Genomic DNA, 23,282 nt, shown 5'->3' with positions numbered 1-23,282 from the left:
GGCGGAGAATATTCTGCCTCACCGCCTGGTATGGAGGGTCCAATGCACAGGAGAGCAAGAGGCTGCAGAGGGTTGTAGACTCAGCCAGCTACATCATGGGCACAACTCTCCCCACCACCCAGGGCATCGTCCATAGCTGGCTCCTCAGGAATGCAGAATCCACCATTAAGCACCCCCAGCATCTGGGACACACCTTCATCTTGTTACTAGTATCAGGGGGAAGTACAGTAACATGAACACCAGAGATCCTGCAGATGCTGGAAATCCAGAGCAACACACATAACACGCTGGAGGAACTCAGCAGGTCAGGTAGCATTTTTGGAGGGAAATGAACGAATATATATATAAGACACACCCAGCTCTGATACACCAGGCAAGGTCATTTGATTCCAAACAATTGGTTTATTGATCATTACAGAATGTCTCTCTGGTGCTTCCCGCTCCCTCCCCTCTCCCTTCCCCTTTTCCCAACCATGATTCCCCTCTCCCTGCCCCCTTCCCACTCTCAGTCCACAATAGAGACCCATCTCAGAATCAGAATTATCATCACTCACATATGTGATGAAATTTGCTTTTTTTCAAATTTCACGACAAATGCCGGTGATATGAAACCTGATTCTGATTTGTCAGTGACCTGAGCTGAGGTGACAGAGGACTAGGCAGCAGCCCCACCCTACTGGTAGTGGGTGGGACAGGGTGCCACCCTCCCACTTCGCCTCCCCTGCCACCCGCTGACACTCACCTGCTGCAGGCGTGGTCCATCAGCAGCGAGACGGAGTCCAGGTTGGTGTCGGCTTTGGTGTTGTGGTAGAGACAGCGGTCCCTCTGTAGCTCCACGGCCTGCCTGAGTAGCGTCTGTAGGCGGCGGGGGGGCAGCATCACAGAGGGCGGGAGGTATGCTGAGTGCAATACGAGAAACAGGGATCAGTCTAGTCAATCTCCACTCTCCACACCAGCACTGCGGTCTAAATGCACGCGGCTTCAGGGTGGTTGGGGCTCCTTTTAAATTACTGGATTCAAGGTGGGTGCTGGGTTGGGGAAAGTGTGTGGTGGGAGGAGAGGGCGGGCAGTAGGTGCCGTAGAACGGGACAGGAAGGATATATGAGGTGTGGCTGGTGAGAGGGAGAAAGAATAGTATGACTACTGAGAGCAGGAAAAGATGTACGGCTAGAGAGATTTTGAGAGTGAGAGGACCCGAGTGTGAGAGAGAGAGAGAGAGACAGAGAGAGAGAGAGAGATTGAGAGAGAGAGAGAGATTGAGAGAGAGACAGACAGACAGACAGACAGACAGACACACAGACAGAGGGCAGACAGACAGACAGACACACAGACAGAGGGACGGGGCGGGCAGAGAGACAGACAGACAGAGAGACTGTCAGAGACAGTGATTTTGAGAGGAGAAAGAAAGAGAGTATGATTGGGGAGAGAGGGGAAAGGGAGGAAAATGGACAATGCGAAGGAATGGCATGGAGAGGGAGGTGTGGGTGGGAAGGGAGACTGGAACAAGGGTACAGTGAATTGTAATGTACCAAGGAAAGTCATTCTGCTATCTGAAAGGAGGGGAGGGATCTATAATGGGGGTGAGAGGCATGAGATCTCCTCCCTCCCCCCTTATACCAGAGCAGTCCCATACCACAGTGGATTCCTAGGCCACCCGTCATTGCTGTGGTTGGGGCTTGCTCCATCTCTATATAGACCTGGAACACACCTAGCAATGACTAACACCAGGGGGCATCACTTTAATGTTGTTGGAGGAGAGTATAGGGGGAATGTCAGAGGTAAGTTCGTTACACAGACAGTGGTGGGTGTGATAATAGGGACAAGCTCCCACTACCCATTAAATGCTGCCAATGGCGTGCGTCTCAAATAGCCTCTGACAACCAAGTCCAGCTCCTGGCCTTCACGTGTGTCTTAGCTACTAATCCTGGCAGAACAGTTTCTACTGACAGAAGGGGCAAAGGCGGGTTACTGGCGCCTTAAAAACAGTCACTTCGGACAGACGGGTCTCGACAGCCATGGTTGGCAGCTCAGCTAGGAGAAGGAAAACTCTGATTTCAAACCTCCACTGCATTGCAGCTGAATTCGCTCATGGGGAAGGATTTGGGAGTAAACCCCGGGGGGGGGGGGGGGGGGGGAATCCGAAGCTGGAGTCCCCAAGGCAGTCCTGCATTGAGTTCAACGCTGACGGGCAACTCCTGCAACGCTGCTGGTGCCAAACTGCATCGGTCTCTGCCGTTCCTTTGGTTCACCAGCTGTGTGGAGAGGGGGAGCTTGCTACATGGGCAACAGCTTGCTCTCCACATCGTACTGCCCTGGCTTGCGTATCTGGACAGCCGGTACACAATATCCACGGTCAACCCTGACTGACAGACTGGTGGGTGTGTGGAACGTCTTGCGAAGGGTGGTGGTAGAAGCAGATACACTAGATAGGCACATGGATAAGAGAAAAAATGGATGGTTATACAGGAGGGAAGGGTCAGATTGATACTAGGGTTAGTTAAGAGGTCGCAGCAACACCGTGGCCAAAGGGCCTGTACTGGGCTGTAGTGCTCAAAAGGTTTAAACTGTTATTATGTGCACTGAGACATAGTAAAAGCCCTTGCTTGTGTCCCATCCAGACAGATCATTCCACACACACAAGTCCATCAAGATAGTGAAAAGAAAACAATTTATTATGATTCTATGCCGCCCTACTCTGCCATTTCTCCATTCCTCAATCTTTCAAATACTTATCCGCCCCGGCTTTAAACCCGTCTACTGGTGCAGCAGGGCGAGGGTTAAGGATAGCTTCCAGATTGTGTGCAGTCAGGCCAGGTAAGACAGATCCCCAGGAGCACAGCTTGCCTTTGCACGGCTGGAGGCCAGAGCCACTTGGCACACAGAGACAAGATGACAATGCAAACGAAAGATTCTAGGGTGACACTTACTATTGGTCAGTTACTTTACTAATTCTGAAGTATTATTAGCCTTTACAGAGATTCCATTGGCTATTAATACCAGCATTGTCGCGTGATTGGTGATTGGTTATGCAAATAAGGAATGTGATTATACACAAGGTTACCAATTGGTCAATATTGGTACCCAAGCAGTATAAAAATGGCCCTTTATACCATTCTGTCTAAAAAATGGCATTTCTCTGTCCAGAATTCATAACAGTGTGATAACAGGGGCTGTGCTGTTCTCCTTGTACATGATAAAGTGCGGTTGAGGAACGAGTGAGAGAAGAAGTTTCTGCGGAGCTCAGTTTTAAATGACCGGTCTCTAATCCTGCAATTATGTCCACCTTGTTCGAGGCTCTCCTGCTGGTGAAAATGTCCCAACATCAGCCCTGTCAAGCCCTCTTTGAATGCTTGAATAAGATCACCACCGCCACCCCACCCCCCCGCACTGCTTCCTTGAAGACTTACTGTGAAGCTTGTCCAGGAGTTTGGTTCGCGAAGCACTGCCCTTGCCCTCCCACTCCGCCTTGGCTCGGAGGTCATTCGCGTCACTGCACATCAGGTATCTGTCGGGGTGGCGGCAGAGGCAGATACATTAGGGACATTTAGGAGACTCTTTTAAACCTGTTAGAATTCCTCCAGGAAATAAAAAGCAGGATATGCAAAGGAGAATCTGTGGATGTTGTTTACGTGGATTTTCAGAAGGCCTTTGACAAGGTGCTGCATATGAGGCTGCTTGACAAGATAAGATCCCATGGTATTACTGGATAGAGCAATGGCTGACTGGCAGGAGGCAAAGAGTGGGAATAAAGGGAGCCTTTTCCGATTTGCTGCTGGTGACTGGTGGTACTGCACAGGGCTCGGTGTTGAGACCAATTCTTTTACGTTATATGTCAATGTTTGGATGATGGAATTGATGGCTTTGTCGCCAAACTTCAGGATGATACGAAGATAGGAGGAGGAACAGGTAGTGGTGAGGAAGCAGGGAGGCTAGGGAAGGACTTAGATTAGGAGAATGGACAAAGAGCTGGTAGGTGGAATACAGTGTTGGGAAGTGTATGGTCATGCACTTTGGTAGAGGAATGCAAGGGAAGACTGTTTTCTAAATGGGGAGAAAACTCAACAATCAAAGGTGCTAAAGGAATTGGGAGTCCTCTTGCAGGATTCCCTGAAGGTTAACGTGCAGGTTGAGTGAGTGTTGAGGAAGGCAAATGCAATGTCAGCATTCATATTGAGAGGACTAGACTATAAAAACAAAGATGTAATGCTGAGGCTTTATAAGGTGCCAGTGAGGCCTCACTTGGGGGATTCGTGAACAGTTTTGGGCCCCTTATCTATGACATTGCAGAGGGTTCACAAGAGGTTCACGTGCATGATTCTTGGAATGAAAGGCTTCTCATATGAGGAGTGATTGACAGCTCTGGGCCTTTACTTGCCGGAATTTAGAAAAATAAGATGGGGGGATCTCATTGAAACCTATTGAATGCTGAAAAGCCTCGACAGAGTGGATGTGGAGAGGATGTTTCCTATAGTGGGGGAGTCTAGGACCAGAGGACACAGATAGAGTGGATGTGGAGAGGATGTTTCCTATAGTGGGGGAGTCTAGGACCAGAGGACGCAGATAGAGTGGATGTGGAGAGGATGTTTCCTACAGTGGGGGAGTCTAGGACCAGAGGACACAGTTAGAGTGGATGTGGAGAGGATGTTTCCTATAGTGGGGGAGTCTAGGATCAGAGGGCACAGATAGAGTGGATGTGGAGAGGATGTTTCCTACAGTGGGGGAGTCTAGGACCAGAGGACACAGTTAGAGTGGATGTGGAGAGGATGTTTCCTATAGTGGGGGAGTCTAGGAGCAGAGGACACAGATAGAGTGGATGTGGAGAGGATGTTTCCTGTAGTGGGGAGTCTAGGAGCAGAGGGCACAGATAGAGTGGATGTGGAGAGGATGTTTCCTATAGTGGGGGAGTCTAGGACCAGAGGACGCAGATAGAGTGGATGTGGAGAGGATGTTTCCTACAGTGGGGGAGTCTAGGACCAGAGGACACAGATAGAGTGGATGTGGAGAGGATGTTTCCTATAGTGGGGGAGTCTAGGATCAGAGGGCACAGATAGAGTGGATGTGGAGAGGATGTTTTCTATAGTGGGGGAGTCTAGGAGCAGAGGACACAGATAGAGTGGATGTGGAGAGGATGTTTCCTATAGTGGGGGAGTCTAGGAGCAGAGGACACAGATAGAGTGGATGTGGAGAGGATGTTTCTTATAGTGGGGGAGTCTAGGAGCAGAGGACACAGATAGAGTGGATGTGGAGAGGATGTTTCTTATAGTGGGGGAGTCTAGGAGCAGAGGACACAGATAGAGTGGATGTGGAGAGGATGTTTCCTATAGTGGGGGAGTCTGGGACCAGAGGGCACAGCCTCAGAATAGAGAGACATCCATTTGGAATGGATCTGAGGAGGAATTTCTTTGGCCAAAGGGTGGTGAGTCTGTGGAATTCACTGTGCCTGGACCAGTTGAATTTTTGCATAGTGCTGACCCTCAGGATACTGATGGTGGGGATCCTCCTGTCTACTTCAATGAAGTTAAGAGGGTTGACAGTTTCATATTCCTAGGTGTGAACATCACCAACTGCCGTCCTGGTCCAACCACGTTGACGTCATGGTTTAGAAAACTCTACTTCCACAGGAGACTCCTGTTAACTTTTACCAATTTTTAAATGGCGCACCAAGGGAGATATTCTACAAGGATGATCCACGGTTTGGTACGGCATCTGCTCTGCACGAGTGCAAGGAACTGCAGGGCGTTGTGGCCACAGCTCAGCACATCATGGAAAATCAGCCTCCCTTCTGCGGACTCTCTTTGCTGCCTCGGTAAAGCAGCCAGTATAATCAAAGACTCCACTCATCCCAGACATTCTCTCTTCTCCCTTCAGGCAGAAGATACAAAATCCTGGATGCACGTGCCACCTGGCTGAAGGACAGTTTCTACTCTGCTGCTATCAAACTCTTGGACAAGAAGATGGACTCCTGGCCTCACAATCTAACTGGTTATTATCTTTCACTCTCTTGTCTACCTGCACTGCACTCTCTCTGTAACTATAGGAGCAAGTCAGAGGGCGGGGATCCTGAAGTGAGTGACCTTCCCATCATGGCAAGTTGGGCCAAAGGCCTGTTTCTGTGTTGTCTAACTCTGTGATGCTCTGACTACAAGGCACAGGTCAGGAGGGTGATGTTGTCTAACTCTGTGATGCTCTGACTACAAGGCACAGGTCAGGAGGGTGATGGGACGTTCTCTGTGATGCTCCGACGACAAGGCACAGGTCAGGAGGGTGATGGGACGTTCTCTGTGATGCTCCGACGACAAGGCACAGGTCAGGAGGGTGATGTTGTCTAACTCTGTGATGCTCCGACGACAAGGCACAGGTCAGGAGGGTGATGGGACGTTCTCTGGGTGAGTCCCGCTCCAACAACTCTTCAGAAGTTTGACACCATCCAGGGCTGCAACCCATCGATCACCCTTATCATACAAGGGGACCATTCAACAGTCTTCTAACAGCAGGGTAGAAGCTGTCCACTATGCCAGGGGTCCCCAACCTTTTTTGCACTGCGGACCGGTTTAATATTGACAATATTCTTGCGGATCAGCCGACCAGTGGGGGTGGAGGGGGTGGGGGGGGGCGGGTAGGGTTGCCAACGGACAAGAGTAGCAGTCAAATATGTTGTGTTTACCCCAGAAAGACTACAATGACCATGAAGCCTTGCGCGGGCAGCAGTGCGCATGCGTGTATGTGCCGATTTTTTTTTCTCTACAAATCGTTTATGGCGCTTCTGTACCGGGGGTGGGGCGGGGTTGTTAATCACGACCAGAATATAGGTGATAAGTGGCTAATACCTTTGATTTCATTTCTAAAAGGGTTTATCTAACAAATTTAATATTAAACACACAGCGCCTATTTTCCTCACATGAATATAGTGATAAGTCAATTATCAGGGGAGGACAGGGGAGCTTGAAGTAAGTGTTGAACGAACTCCAGTAGAAGTGGTAGAGGCAGGTTCGATATTATCATTTAAAGAAAAATTGGATAGGTATATGGACAGGAAAGGGTTATGGGCTGAGTGCAGGTCGGTGGGACTAGGTGAGAGTAGCATTCGGCACGGACTAGAAGGGCAGAGATGGCCCGTTTCCATGCTGTAATTGTTATATGGTTATATAAGTCACTTATAAGTCAATAGCATCATAACATTTTAAGTAACCTTTGGATATTAAACACACAGCATATACTTTCCCCGTATGAACATATAAAATCATTGCAACACACAAATATCGCTGAATTAGTTGGAGCCCTGGGCTTGTTTCCCTGCAATAACACAGTCCTATCACAGGGTGATGGGAGACAGCAATACTCAAAGGGGGTTCCTTATGTCCAGTCTATTCTGCAATTTAGTTTTCGTTGCATTCATTGCAGAGATATGTTGGAAATGGAAGCAACTTTTTCAGTGCTTTCATGGCTATCTCAGGATATTTAGCCTTGACTTTGATCCAGAATGATCCAGAGAGATAGCAGGCAACTGCAGGAAACATAAAGTTGTGGTGGTAGGGGATTTTAATTTTCCATATATTGATTGGGACTCCCATACTGTTAGGGGTCTAGATGGTTTAGAGTTTGTAAAATGTGTTCAGGAAAGTTTTCTAAATCAATATATAGAGGGACCAACTAGAGGGGATGCAATATCGGATCTCCTGTTAGGAAACGAGTTAGGACAAGTGACAGAAGTCTGTGTAGGGGAGCACTTTGGTTCCAGTGATCATAACACCATTAGTTTCAACTTGATCATGGACAAGGATAGATCTGGTCCTAGGGTTGAGGTTCTTAACTGGAAGAAGGCCAAATTTGAAGAAATGAGAAAGGATTTAAAAAGTGTGGATTGGGACAGGTTGTTCTCTGGCAAGGATGTGATCGGTAGGTGGGAAGCCTTCAAAGGAGAAATTTTGAGAGTGCAGAATTTGTATGTTCCTGTCAGGATTAAAGGCAACATGAATAGGAATAAGGAACCTTGGTTCTCAAGGGATATTGCAACTCTGATAAAGAAGAAAAGGGAGTTGTATGACATATATAGGCAGCAGGGAGTAAATAAGGTGCTTGAGGAGTATAAGAAGTGCAAGAAAATAATTAAGAAAGAAATCAGGAGGGCAAAAAGAAGACATGAGGTTGCCTTGGCAGTCAAAGTGAAAGATAATCCAAAGAGCTTTTACAGGTATATTAAGAGCAAAAGGATTGTAAGGGATAAAATTGGTCCTCTTGAAGATCAGAGTGGTCGGCTATGTGTGGAGCCAAAGGAAATGGGGGAGATCTTCAATAGGTTATTTGCGTCTGTATTTACTAAGGAAACTGGCATGAAGTCTATGGAGTTAAGGGAAACAAGTAGTGAGATCATGGAAACTGTACAGATCGAAAAGGAGGAGGTCCTTGCTGTCTTGAGGAAAATTAAAGTGGATAAATCCCCGGGACCTGACAGGGTGTTCCCTCAGACCTTGAAGGAGACTAGTGTTGAAATTGCAGGGGCCCTGGCAGAAATATTTAAAATGTTGCTGTCTACAGTTGAGGTGCTGGAGGATTGGAGAGTGGCTCACGTTGTTCCATTGTTTAAAAAAGGATCAAAAAGTAATCCGAGAAATTATAGGCCGGTAAGTTTAACGTCAGTAGTAGGTAAGTTATTGGAGGGAGTACTAAGAGACAGAATCTACAAGCATTTGGATAGACAGGGACTTATTAGGGAGAGTCAACATGGCTTTGTGCGTGGTAGGTCATCTTTGACCAATCTATTGGAGGTTTTCAAGGAGGTTACCAGGAAAGTAGATGAAGGGAAGGCAGTGGATATTGTCTACATGGATTTCAGTAGGGCCTTTGACAAGGTCCCGCATGGGAGGTTAGTTAGGAAAATTCAGTCGCTAGGTATACATGGAGAGGTGGTAAATTGGATTAGACATTGGCTCAATGGAAGAAGCCAAAGAGTGGTAGTAGAGAATTGCTTCTCCAAGTGGAGGCCTGTGACTAGTGGTGTGCCACAGGGATCAGTGCTGGGTCCATTGTTATTTGTCATCTATATCAATGATCTGGATGATAATGTGGTAAATTGGATCAGCAAATTTGCTGATGATACAAAGATTGGAGGTGTAGTAGACAGTGAGGAAGGTTTTCAGAGCCTGCAGAGGGTCTTGGATCAGCTGGAAAAATGGGCTGAAAAATGGCAGATGGAGTTTAATACAGACAAGTGTGAGGTATTGCACGTTGGAAGGACAAACCAAGGTAGAACATACAGGGTTAATGGTAAGGCACTGAGGAGTGCAGTGGAACAGAGGGATCTGGGAATACAGATATAAAATTCCCTAAAAGTAGCGTCACAGGTAGATAGGGTCATAAAGAGAGCTTTTGGTACATTGGCCTTTATTAATCAAAGTATTGAGTATAAGAGCTGGAATGTTATGATGAGGTTGTATAAGGCATTGGTGAGGCCGAATCTGGAGTATTGTGTTCAGTTTTGGTCATCAAATTACAGGAAGGATATAAATAAGGTTGAAAGAATGCAGAGAAGGTTTACAAGGATGTTGCTGGGACTTGAGAAACTCAGTTACAGAGAAAGGTTGAATAGGTTAGGACTTTATTCCCTGGAGCGTAGAAGAATGAGGGGAGATTTGATAGAGGTGTATAAAATTATGATGGGTACAGATAGAGTGAATGCAAGCAGGCTTTTTCCACTGAGGTAAGGGGAGAAAAAAACCAGAGGACATGGGTTAAGAATGAGGGGGGAAAAGTTTAAAGGGAACATTAGGGGGGGCTTCTTCACACAGAGAGTGGTGGGAGTATGGAATGAGCTGCCAGACGAGCTGATAAATGTGGGTTCTTTTTTAACATTTAAGAATAAATTGGACAGATACATGGATGGGAGGTGTATGGAGGGATATGGTCCGTGTGCAGGTCAGTGGGACTAGGCAGAAAATGGTTCGGCACAGCCAAGAAGGGCCAAAAGGCCTGTTTCTGTGCTGTAGTTTCTATGGTTAATGCCGGCAGAGATGTTATGTCAAACATACTTTTTAGCCCGCCGTCATTTGCTAGCTCGGGGAGTTGATCTGCTTCCCGCACTGACATGGATGACGCGGGCGTAATGACCTCGCGTGTGTTCAACCTCAACAGTGCGCGTGACAGGGAATGAGGAAAGGGGCAGCTGACTCATATGGTTTCCTCGCGGCCCGGTAGGACATGCTTTGCCCGGTGGTTGGGGACCGCTGCACTACGCTACCACGTTATGGTGCATTGACAAAAATTGGTAAGAATCGATGGAGACGTGCCGAATTGCTTTAGCCTCCTGAGGAAGTAAAGGCATCGGTGAGCTTCCTTGACCCTGACATCGAGGATGATGGTGGAGTCAAACAATATAACAGACCTGCTTAGAGCTTATCCTGAAATGTGAGGGTGAGCAGCCGGAAGCCGTGGTACATATTGGTTCCAACGACATAGGTAGAAAAAGGGAGGTGGTCCTGGAAACAGAATACAGGGAGTTAGGAAAGAAGCTGAGAAGCAGCACCTCAAAGGTAGTAATCTCGGGATTGCTGCCTGTGTCACGCGACAGTGAGTATAGGAATAGAATGAGGTGGCAAACAAATGCATGGCTGAAGAATTGGAGCAGGGGGCAAAGATACAGATTTCTGGATAATTGGAACCTCTTCTGGGGCAGGTGGGACCTGTACAAAAGGGACACTTAAACCTGAGGGGGACCAATATTCCTGTGGGCAGGTTTACTAGAGCTGATGGGAGTGGTTTAATCTAATATGGCAGGGAGTTCAGAACCAGAATGACAGAGCTGAGGATGAGCCAGCAGGCTTACAAGTAGATGATGGATGTAACAAGAATGTAGAAACACAGAAAACCGTTCTTCAGCCCACAAAGCCATGCTGAACATGTCCTTACCTTAGAAATTACTAGAATTACCCACAGCCCACTGTTTTTCTAAGCTCCATATACCTATCCAGGAGTCTCTTAAAAGACCCTATCATTTCCGCCTCCACGCACTCACCACTCTCTGAGTAAAAGAACTTACCCCTGACATCTCCTCTGTACCTACTTCCAAGCACCTTAAAACTGTGCTCGCCATTTCAGCCCTGGGAAAAAGCCTCTAATTATCCACAGGATCAATGCCTCTCATCATCTTGCACACCTCTATCGGGTCACCGCTCATCCTCCATCGCTCCAAGGAGAAAAGGCAGAGTTCACTCAACCTATTCTCATAAGGCATGCTCCCCAATCCAGGCAACATCCTCGTAAATCTCCTCTGCACCTTTCTATGGTTACCGGGTCCTTCCTGTAGTGAGGCGACCAGAACTAAGCACAGTACTCCAAGTGGGGTCTGACCAGGGTCCTACAGAGCTGCAACATTACCTTTCGGCTCCTAAACTCAATCCCACGATTGATGAAGGCCAATACACCATACGCCTTCTTAACCACAGAGGCAAGCTACGTAGCAGCTTTGAGTGTCCTATGGATTCAGACCCCAAGACCCCTCTGATCTTCCACACTGCCAAGAGTCTTACCATTAATGCTATATTCTGCCATCATATTTGACCTATCAAAATGAACCACCTCACACTTATCTGGGTTGAACTCCATCTGCCACTTCTCAGCCCAGTTTTGCATCCTATCAATGTCCCACTGACAGCCCTCCACACTATCCACAACACCCCTAACCTCTGTGTCATCGGCAAATTTACTAACCCACTTCCTCATCCAGGTCATTTATAAAAATCACGAAGAGTAGGGGTCCCAGAATAGATCCCTGAGGCACATCACTGGTCACCGACCTCCATGCAGAATATGACCTGTCTACAATCACTATTTGCCTTGTATTTGCAAGCCAATTCTGGATCCACAAAGCAATGTCCCCTTGGATCTCATGTCTCATTACTTTCTCAACAAGCCTTCCATGGGGTACCTTACCAAATGCCTTGCTGTAATCCATATACACTGCATCTACTGCTCTACCTTCATCAATGTGTTTTAGTCACATCCTCAAAAAATTCAATCAGGCTCGTAAGGCACGACCTGCCTTTGACAAAGCCATGCTGACTATTCCTAATTATATTATGCCTCTCCAAATGTTCATATATCCTGCCTCTCAGGATCTTCTCCATCAACTTATGAACCACTGCAGTAAGACTCACTGGTCTATAATTTGTTGGGCTATCCCTACTCCCTTTCTTGAATATGGAAACAACATCTGCAACCCTCCAGTCCTCCGGAACCTCTCCCGTCCTCATTGATGATGCAGAGATCATCGCCAGAGGCTCAGCAATCTCTTCCCTCACCTCCCACAGTAGCATGGGGTACATCCCGTCCGGTCATGATGACTTATCCAATGTGATGTAAGGAAGGACAAGCCAAAGATTGGGTACAAATGCAGATAGAGCAGAGTTAAAATTCAAAAGGGCAAAGAATACAGGACTGAAGGTGCTGTATTTAAATGTGTGTAGCATTCAGGATCAGGTGGACGAACTCATGACGCAATTAGAGGTTGGTCAGTGTGACGTTGTGAGCATCACTGAGTGGTGGCTGAAAGAATGGCATAGTTGGGAGCTTAACGGCAAAGGAAATACCTTGTATCGAAAGGACAGGCAGGAAGGCAGAGGCGGTGGTGTGGCTCTGTTGGTGACAGATGGAATTACATCTTTAGAAGGGTGACACAGGGTCAGAGAATGTTGAATTTCTGTGGGTGGAGTTAAGAAACTGCAAGAGTAAAAAACCATTATGGGAATCATAGCAACACACATCAAAGTTGCTGGTGAACGCAGCAGGCCAGGCAGCATCCATAGGAAGAGGTACAGTTGGCATTTTGGGCCGAGACCCTTCGTCAGGACTAACTGAAGGAAGAGCTAGTAAGAGATTTGAAAGCGGGAGGGGGAGGGGGAGATCCAAAATGATAGAAGACAGGAGGGGGAGGGATGGAGCCAAAAGCTGGACAGGTCAGTGGCAAAGGGTCATGGGACAGGAGGCCCAGGAAGAATGAAAAGCGGGAGGGGGGGAAAACCCAGAGGATGGGAAAGGGGTATAGTCAGAGGGAGAAAAAGGAGAGAGAGAGAGAGAGAAGGAATGTGTGTATATAAATAAATAATGGATGGGGTACGAGGGGGAGGTGGGGCACTAGTGGAAGTTAGAGAAGTCAATGTTCATGCCATCAGGTTGGACTACCCAGACGGAATATAAGGTGTTGTTCCTCCAACCTGAGTGTGGCTTCATCTTTACAGTACAGGAGGACATGGATAGACATATCAGAATGGGAATGGTATGTGGAATTAAAATGTGTGGCCACTGGGAGATCCTGCTTTCTCTAGCAGACGGAGTGTAGGTGTTCAGCAAAACAATCTCCCAGTCTGCGTCGGGTCTCCCCAATATATAGAAGGCCACATTGGGAGCACCGGACGCAGTATATCACCCCAGCCAACCACAGGTGAAGTGTCGCCTCACCTGGAAGGACTGTCTGGGGCCCTGAATGGTGGTAAGGGAGGAAGTGTAAGGGCATGTGTAGCACTTGTTCCGCTTACAAGGATAAGCGTCAGGAGGGAGATCAGTGGAGAGGGATGGGGGGGACGAATGGACAAGGGAGTCATGTAGGGAGCGATCCCTGCAGAAAGCAGAAGGGGGGGGAGCGAAAGATGTCCTTAGTGGTGGGATCCCATTGGAGGTGGCGGAAGTTACGGAGAGTAATATGTTGGACCCGGAGGCTGGTGGTGTGGTAGGTGAGGACCAGGGGAACCCTATTCCTAGTGGGGTGGCGGGAGGATGGAGTGAGAGCAGATGTACGTGAAATGGGGGAGATGCGTTTGAGAGCAGAGTTGATAGTGGAGGAAGGGAAGCCCCTTTCTTTAAAAAAGGAGGACATCTCCCTCGTCCTGGAATGAAAAGCCTCATCCTGAGAGCAGACGCGGCGGAGATGGAGGAATTGTGAGAAGGGGATGGCATTTTTGCAAGAGACAGGGTGAGAAGAGGAATAGTTCAGATAGCTGTGAGAGTCAGTAGGCTTACAGTAGACATCAGTAGATAAACTGTGTCCAGAGATAAAGACATAAAGATCTAGAAAGGGGAGGGAGGTGTCGGAAATTGACCAGGTAAACTTGAGGGCAGGGTGAAAGTTGGAAGCAAAGTTAATGAAGTCAACGAGCTCAGCATGCGTGCAGGAAGCAGCGCCAATGCAGTCGTCGATGTAGCGAAGGAAAAGTGGGGGACAGATACCAGAATAGGTACGGAACATAGATTGTTCCACAAAGCCAACGAAAAGACAGGCATAGCTCGGACCCATACGGGTGCCCATAGCTACACCTTTAGTTTGGAGGAAGTGGGAGGAGCCAAAGGAGAAATTATTAAGAGTAAGGACTAATTCCGCTAGACGGAGCAGAGTGGTGGTAGAGGGGAACTGGTTAGGTCTGGAATCCAAAAAGAAGTGGAGAGCTTTCAGATCTTCCTGATGGGGTATGGAAATATATAGGGACTGGACATCCATGGTGAAAATAAAGCGGTGGGGGCCAGGGAACATAAAATCATCGAAAAGTTTAAGAGTGTGAGAAGTGTCACAAACATAGGTAGGAAGGGATTGAACAAGGGGGGATAAAACTGTGTCAAGGTATGCAGAAACGAGTTCAGTGGGGCAGGAGCAAGCTGAGACAATAGGTCTGCCAGGAAAGGCAGGTTTGTGGATCTTGGGTAGGAGGTCGAAACGGGAAGTGCGAGGTTTAGGAACTATAAGGTTGGTAGCAGTGGATGTGAGATCCCCTGAGCGGATAAAGTCGGTGATGGTGTGGGAGACAATGGCTTGGTGCTCCTTAGTGGGGTCACGATCGAGGGGTAAATAAGAGGAGGTATCCGCGAGTTGTCGCTGTGCCTCGGCAAGGTAGAGGTCAGTATGCCAGACTACAACAGCACCCCCCTTATCGGCGGGTTTAATAGTAAGGTTAGGATTAGTGCAGAGGGAGTGAAGAGCAGAGCGTTTGGAAGGAGTGAGGTTGAAATGGGAACAAGGTGCGGTGAAGTCGAGACGGTTGATGTCCCGTCGGCAGTTAGCGATAAAGAGATCCAGAGCAGGCAGAAGACCAGTGCTGGGTGTCCATGAAGAGGAGGAGGGTTGAAGACAGGAGAAGGGGTCATCGGTGGTGGTGGAAGACTCCTTGCCAAAGAAGTTGGCTCAGAGACGGAGGAAGAAGAGTTCCGCATCATGGCGAACGCGGAACTCGCTGAGGTGTGGGCGAAGGGGGACAAAGGTCCCCCCTTCGGAATCATATATAGGCCTCCAAATAGTAGCCAAGATGTGGGGTTGAGATTACAAAGGGAGCTGGATAAGTCATGTAATAAGGGTACTGTCACTAATGGGGGACTTCAATATGCAAGGGGATTGGGAAAATCAGGTTGGTGTTTGATCACAAGAGAGGGATTTTGTTGAAGGCCTACGAGATCGGTTTTTTAGTGCAGCTTGTGCTTAAGCCTACTCAGGGAAAGCCATCTTAGACTGGGTGTTGTGCAATAACCCAGATCTTAATAGAGAGCTTAATGTAAAGGTGACCGAATTCATACTGCATATTGAGAGGGAGAAGCATAAGTCACATGTATCAGTATCACAATGGAACAAAGGGAATTACAAAGGGAAGAGAGAGGAGCTTGCCCAGGTGGACTGGAAGAGGATACTGGCCAGGATGACGTCAGAGCAGGGATGGCTGAAGTTTCTGGGAATAGTTCACAAGGCGCAGGATAGAAATGTCCCACTGAAGAAGTTATTCGCAAAAGGCAAGGGTAGGTAACAGTGGCTGACAAAGGAAGTTAAGGACTGCAAAAGGGCCAAGGAAAGAGCATATAAGGTAGCAAAAGGCAGTGGGAAGCTGGATGATTGGGAAGCTTTTAAAATCCAACAAAAGGCAACTAAAAAAGCTATAAGAAGGGAAGATATGAAATATGAGGGAAAATTAGCCAAAAATAAAGCTGGATACTAAACGTTTTTTTTCAGTTATAAAAAAAAGAGTGAAAGGGAGGTGAGAGTTGATATTAGACCACTGGAAAATGATGCTGGGGAGGTAGTAATGGGGGACAATGAGGTGGCAGATAAACTTAATGGGTACTTTGCATCTGTGTTCACTGTGAAAAACACTAGCAGTGTGCCGGAGGTCTGTGAGTGTCAGGAAGCAGGAGTGAGTGTCATTTTTATTACAAAGGAAAAAGTGCTAGGCAAACTCAAAGGTCACCTGGACCTGATGGACTACATTCCAGAGTCCTGAGAGGGGTTGCTGAAGAGATTACAGATGCATTGGTCAAGATCTTTCAAGAATCACTTGATTCCGGCATGGTCCTGGAGGAGTGGAAAATTGCAAATGTCACTCCACTCTTCAAAAAAGGAGGAAGGCAAAAGAAAGGAAATTATAGTCTAGTTAGCCTCACCTCAGTGGTTGGGAAAGTGTTGGAGTCTATTACTAAGGATGAGGTTTCGGGGTACTTGGAGAAAAATGATAAAATAAGTTCAAGTCAGGATGGCTTTTATAAAGCGAAGTCTTGCCTGACAAATCTGTTAAGAGTTCTTCGAGGAAGTAACAAGCAGGGTGGACAAAGGAGAGGCAGTGGATGTCATTCACTTGGTTTTTCAGTAGGCGTTTGATAAGGTGCCACACATGAGGCTACTTAACAATACAAAATCCTACGGCGTTACAGGAAAGATACTGGCTTGGATAAGGGGACGGCTGACAGGCAGGAGGCAGCGAGTGGGAATAAAGGCGGGGGGGCTTTCTGTTTGGCTGCCAGTGACCAGTGGTGTTCCTCAGGGATCAGTATTGGGACCACTACTTTTCACATTGTTTGTCAATGATTCAGATAATGGAATTGATGGCTTTGTGGCAAAGTGTGCAGAAGATACGAAGATAGGTGGAGGGGTAGGTAGTGCTGAGGAAGCAATGCGATTGCCGCAGGACTTAGACAAATTGAAAGAATGGGCAAAAAAGAGGCAGATGGAATACAGTGTTGAGAAATGTATGATAATGCATTTTGGTGAAAGGAACAAAAGTGCGGACTATTATCTAAAATGGGGAAAAGGTTCAAACATCAGAGGTGCAGAGGGACTTAGGAGTCCTCGTGCAAAGCTCCCAAAAGGTTAACTTACAGGTTGAGTCTGTGGTAAAGGTGGCAAATGCAATGTTGGCATTTATTTCAAGGGGAATAGAATATAAAAACAAGGAGATAATGCTAAAGCTTTAGTCAAGCCACACTTGGGAGTATTGTCAGCAGTTTTGGACCCCATATCTCAGAAAGGATATGTTGTCATTGGAGAGGGTCAAGAGAAGGTTCAGGAGGATGAAGAAAGGGGTTAACATATGAGAAGCGTTTGGAAGCTTTGGGCCTGTAGTCACTGGGATTTAGAAAAATGCAGGGGGATCTCATTGAAACCTACCAAATATTGAAAGGACTAGTTAGGGTGGATGTGGAGAGATGTTTCCTGTGGTGGGGGTATCCAGAACTAGAGGGCACAGCCTCAAACCTGAAGGGCGTCCTTTTAGAACATAGGTAAGAAGGCACTTTTTTAGCCAGAAAGTAGTGAGTCTGTGAAATGCTCTGCCACAGACTGCGGTGGAGGCCAAGTCCATGGGTAACTTAAGGCAGAAGTTGATAGTTTCCTGATCGGTCAGGGCATCAAAGGACATGGCGAGGAGGCAGGTGTATGGGGTTGAGTGGATCCGGGATCAGCCATAATGGAATGGCAGAGCAGACTCGATGGGCTGAATGGCCTGATTGTGCTCCTATGTCTCATGGACAGGCAGAAGGGGCTCTGTTGGTGAAATAAAATGAAATCATATCCTTAGAAAGAGGTGGCATAGGATCAGAAGGTGTAGAATCCTTGTGGGTAGAGTTGAGAAAGATCATGATGGGAGTTATATACAGGCCTCTGAACAGTAGCCAGGATGTGAGCCACAGATTACAATGGGCGATAGAAAACACATATCAATAGATCAATGTTCCGATAGTCATGAGGGATTTCAGTTGATTGGGAAAATCAGGTTGGTGCTGGATCCCAAGACAGGGAATTTGTAAAATACCTACAAAATGGCTTTTTAAGGTGCATTGTGGTTAAGCCCACCAGGGTAGCAACTGTTCCTGATTGGGTGTTGTGCAATGAACCAGATTTGATTAGGCAGCTTAAAGTAATGAAACCATTAGTGATCATAATTTTAGAATTCACCCTGTAATTTGAGAGAGAGAGAGGGAGAAGCTAAAGTCAGATGTATCAGCATTACAGTGGAGTACAGGGAATTACAGAGGTATGAGAGAGGAGCTGGCCAAAGTTGATTGGAAGGGAACACCAGCAGGGATGACAGCAGAGCAGCAATGGCTGGAGCTTCTGGAAGCAATTCAGAAAGCACAGAATAGATACCTCTCAAAGTTGAATTAGTATTCTAAAGAAAGTGTAACACACTGTAAGGTATCACTGCTCATGTAATGGCCTCTCTGCAATGTTTCACTGCTAATGTAATGGTTTCTCTGCAGCAGCAATGTTTGGGTTATGACTAAAGATAACAGGGCTATGGAATGCAGGGCTACCCAATGAGAGGAATGTTGTTCTTTCTTGTGGGTCTGGAAGGGAGATTTTCGCGGTCTTTGTCGGCGCAGGAAGGAGGAGGAAGGCGCGTGTGGAGAGAGCTGGTAGACCACTGGACAGAGTGGACTGGGAGTGAGGGTCTGAAGGTTGGCGACACTCGGAGGAGGGCAATGGCTAATGCATAGCTGTGGCAGTGAGCTCCAACGTGCACTTTTGACTTTCTCCTTAAAATGGGCCCATTTTCTTTTTATTTCCCTTACTAACCCTATATTCAGATTAAGATTTATAAAGTTCAATCATTTAATTGCATATGGTGTAGTGTCTGGTATTTTGCGGTGCGGATTTGTAACCGGGCAACACATCACGCAGCATCCACACAAATGAGATGTCTCAGTTTGGCGGGGCCAGAAGTTGTCTCCTCCCAGACGAACACGTGCTGGCCGAGCCTGAGGGTTACAGAAGTACGAGGCAACATGACCAATAAGAAAGTCAAATATGGCAAAAAAGCAAGATAATATAGCAAAAATCAGGAAGGTAGAGGATTGGGAGGCTTTTAAAAGCCAACAAAAGGCAACTAAAACAGCCATAAAAAGAGGAAAGTTGAACTAGCCAATAATATAAAAGCGGATACCAATAGTTTTTCTCAAATATATGGAGTAAATGAGAGGCAAGAATGGACATCAGACCGCAGGAAAATGACACTGGAGTGGTAGTAAAGGGGGACAAAGAAATGGCAGAGAAATGGAATAGACATTTTGCGTCAGTCTTTAATGCCAGCAGTATGCCAGAGATGTTAGTGTCGGGGCAGAAGTGAGTGAAACTGCTATTACTAAGGAGAAGGTGCTTGGGAAGCTGAAAAATTTGAAGGTGGATAGGTCACCTGGACAAGATGGATTACACCCCATGGTTCTGAAAGCGATAGCTAAAGCGATTGTGCAGACATTAGGAACGATCTTTCAAGAATCACTAGATTATGGAACGGTTCCGGAGGACTGGAAAATTGCAAATGTCACTTCTCTCTTCAAGGAAGGAGGGAAGCAAAAGACGGGAAATTGTGGTCCAGTTAGCCTGACCTCAGTGGTTGGGAAGACATTTGGGTCCATTATTAAGGATGAGGTTTCAGGATACTTGGAGGCTGAACTCTTTGGATCCTGGGTACGTATAGGCTAATGGAACTGCTGGTGGTCACAACCATGTGAGGCGGGGACACAAAAGACCACAGTTGCTGATATCCGGAGCAAAGAGTCGACTGGAGGAACTCAGGGGCCATGCAGCACATACGGGTGAAAAAAGGAACTGTCCACGTTGCGAGTTGAAACCCGCCATCAGGACTGAGACAGACACCACTCAACCTGCTGAGTTCCTGCAGCAGACCGTCTGTTGTAACCCAGTGAGGTGCAAGGGGAGGCTTCCAGTAAGATGGAGGCCCGCTTGGTCGCGGCAGCCTCTCACAACTGTGTGTCTGGATTGTTTTCCTTGTGACCCTGTTTGATACCCGTATTAAGTGCCGTTCAGTGGAAAGCTGTGGGGCCTCGGTTCTTGCACGGACCTGGCCCTCAGGCCGCGCGTGGCTGTTACAGCCACCTAGAGGAGGCTCACCGGAAGCAGTGTGGGACAGAGAGCCGAGGAGCGGTGGGCACTCTGGAACCCATGCTGGGTTGCTGGTTAGATCTCCAGGGTTTGGTCCAAGGGAGACAAGCTGGATTCGATTGCCCTCGTCCGCAGCTGACCCAGTGTGAGATGCGGAACTGCTGCTGTTTGTTCTTACAGAAATATGGCTCCAGGACAACATCTAAGGCCATGCCACTCAGGGACTAGGGCTAATATTATGACTGCATGTGCTATTATAAATACACTGCATCAGCTAATTGGGGCAGCTGCTTATTCGGGACAAGCCTTAAAGAACAAAAACTAATATAAAAATAGACTGGATTCCATTTGTTTATTTGGGATTTTTATGCCACTAAATTGGGACAGGAGACTGTTGCCAAATAGTTTCTAACTAGCTTCAGTCATGTGTACTTGTGCAGCTATTAGTCACTACACCACGCTAAGAGCAAACAGTTTTTAAATAGCGTCAGTTGTGTGTATTTGTTAAAAAAAAAAGTAATGATTTTTGTCGCGAAATAAGCAGTAAGACAATTCCGAACTGTTTTGCTGTTTTCAAGCATTCAGGCTTGGAGATGCCAGAAACGGCTGAGAGCAAAATTAAAGTATTTCACTACTTCAACAAGTTTGGAACTATGAAGAATTTGGAGGTATCCACAATCATCTTGAATGTTACAATGAAAATGAGGATTTGGAGGATGCAGTCTTCAAAAACATTGTGTGAAGGCAGTTCATTATCTGCACAAGGTGTCTACACTGATTTTGTTCATTTATAGTCAAACAAAAGAACACAGCAGTGTACACTGGGTGAATTCCTCTGTCGATAACTATTAGGAAATAGTACTGTAGTAGTATTGACAGTGTTCTAGTTTGCTCTCTATTTCATTTCAATACATAATTTGTTACTCAGTTTGTCTTTTTACACACCTTTTTAACTGTTTCCATGAAACTTTGGCTAATTGGGGCAGCCGCTTAATTGGGCCAAAATGTACTGGTCCGGACGTGTCCCAATTAACCAGAATTCACCAAACATGAGCTGTGAGTCTCGTCTCTGTTGGTACTGTGTTTTGCACTGTGACACCGGAGGAAAGTTGTTTTGTTTACACGTGTATGGTTGAATGACATTTAAACCCAAGTTTGAAACTGTCGTTTTGTTAAGACGAGCTTCCGCAAGCCCTGACTCACCCGCTCAGAGCGTGTATCCGTTCCGTGTTGTACTTCAATGGCGTCAGCTCGAAGCGCAGCACCTGCAAGGCTTCCAGCACCTTGCCGTCGTCCAGGAACTCCAGGTACTTCTGCTCCAGCAGCAGGAACTTCATGCGCTGTGCGGAAAGCACCAGGGTTACAGGGTGCCGGGAGGGGCGGGGGGAAGGCAGGGAAGTGGGCAGGAGAGACAGAGGACTGCAGACGCCGGAATCCTGGGCGACCAACAAGCTGTTGGGGGAGGGGGGAGCTGAGCAGCATCTGAGGTGAACGTATCAGGTCGGGACCCTGCAACAGGGCTGGAGCGTAGAGGGAGGTAGCCAGTGGGAAGAGGTGAGAAGGAGGAGAGGAGGCAAGGCAGGGGATGGATGCAAGTCAGGAGAGGGATGGGGAAGGGGAGTGGTGGTGAGTGGGCAACAGGCGGAGCTGGGAAGTGGCAGGGAAGAGTAAAAAATGAAGCAGAGAGCCAGGTGGAAGGAGGGGGGAGGTGACGAGAGGAGTTGGAGGGTCATAGCTGGAAACAGATTAAAAAAAAGAGAGGGTGGATGGCCAGAAGGTAATAATAGGAGATATTAGAGACTGCAGGGGCTCGGATCAGATAAGTAAGGTGACGTGGAACCAGATAAGAGAGAGGAGAGGGTCTGATGAACCAGTTAGGGTGGGACGAGACTGGCTGAGCACTACATCCACATACATCCATCCTGAGTGGGTATATGGAGGAGGTACTGAACCAGAGGGCGTAGGGAAGAATGGCATGGGCCATGCCACCACAAGAGAGGAGAACCATGCACTAAGAAAACTACCCCCCCCCCCGCCCCCACCCCTCCTCACCCAATACCGGGCTGCATGCGACGCACTCTCCTCTGGCGGGTTCCCGATTACAACCGAGCTGACGCAGCGATGCAGAGTGCTGCCTGTCGCACAGTGTTTACCTAGGCACACCGGGCGCTACTTACCACAATAGCCTGGGGCAAGTGCACCAAGGACTTGAGCTCGGTAAGGTCAGCTTCGGCCTAGAGGGAAGAGAAGACTGCAGTCAGCGCTCTGGGCCCAGGTGGAAAATAAAATAAACCAGGTGCCAAGCAGCACCTGCTGGATCCAACTGTTTAATTCTTAGATTTGGCTGGTTCATTGTTTTTTTTTTGGCAGTTTAACAATTAATTATAGAAAGCTCCAGAGGCCTCTTTCTTCTGCATTATTTGATAACTGCCTTCTCACTGGTTAATATAGTATTGCATTATTAGAATAGCTGCTTTCTCATTGGTTAACTTGGGACTGCATTATTTGAATACCTGTTTTCTTATTGGTTAACTCTTATCTATAAATTTGTATGGAATTTTTCTCATTTCTATGGGTATAAAATACTTCAACAAAGCAGTGCCATTTTCTTAATGTCACGGTTCTCCTCACTTAGTAGACCTCGATCACTGTCTGTCCAACTTTCCCTTGCTCCCTTAGCTTTTAATAACATAACTGGGAAGCAACAGGTTTGGTGCCATTTTCCTGACTTCTGGAGGAACCTTGCAAAAGGTCAGAATCCAACAGCCCACAGGGTGCCCATGCCAACATTAACACACCCACCGGAGGCTAATGGCATTTCCTGCAGTTAAACATCTGACTGGTGAATCAGAGCCAGGAAACAAGGGAGAGTCATTTACCCCTTGGAGTCGCTACAGGATTGATCTGAGCATTAAGGCTGTGTCCTTGACCAGTAAGCCAGTACCCCTCGGAGAATCCTGTTAGCCACATTGTATGTTAACTAGTCTGGGCCACTCTCCAGTAAGTTGCAGAGACAAAAGCAGCAGCAGATGGAAAGTCTGTGCACTCAGAATGAATCAGTTCCTGCTGGATCCACTCAGTGATTACACCAGCCAATGCCAGGGGAATGGCAGCACAGGTCATAGAGTGAAGCTCCCTCCGCACTGTC

The 23,282-nt window shown here is 47.3% G+C and overlaps 1 protein-coding gene across 2 annotated transcripts in view; it reads right to left on the bottom strand.

The window, feature by feature from the left end:
* Positions 1 to 23,282, bottom strand: part of LOC140193275 (WD repeat-containing protein 26-like) — a 214,778-nt gene that overhangs the window by 127,515 nt on the left and 63,981 nt on the right. For both annotated transcript variants that reach the window (XM_072250646.1, XM_072250647.1), the window contains exons 3-6: positions 22,312 to 22,368; positions 21,338 to 21,474; positions 3,408 to 3,505; positions 743 to 899 (exon numbers count right to left, since the gene is read on the bottom strand). In XM_072250646.1, coding sequence (XP_072106747.1) covers positions 743 to 899; positions 3,408 to 3,505; positions 21,338 to 21,474; positions 22,312 to 22,368 — 449 coding nt within the window. The remainder of the gene's footprint in view (positions 1 to 742; positions 900 to 3,407; positions 3,506 to 21,337; positions 21,475 to 22,311; positions 22,369 to 23,282) is intronic.

This window comes from Mobula birostris, unplaced genomic scaffold, assembly GCF_030028105.1.
Source record: "Mobula birostris isolate sMobBir1 unplaced genomic scaffold, sMobBir1.hap1 scaffold_490, whole genome shotgun sequence".
Taxonomy (NCBI): Eukaryota; Metazoa; Chordata; class Chondrichthyes; order Myliobatiformes; family Myliobatidae; genus Mobula; species Mobula birostris.
This window is presented reverse-complemented; position numbering and strand designations above follow the sequence as displayed.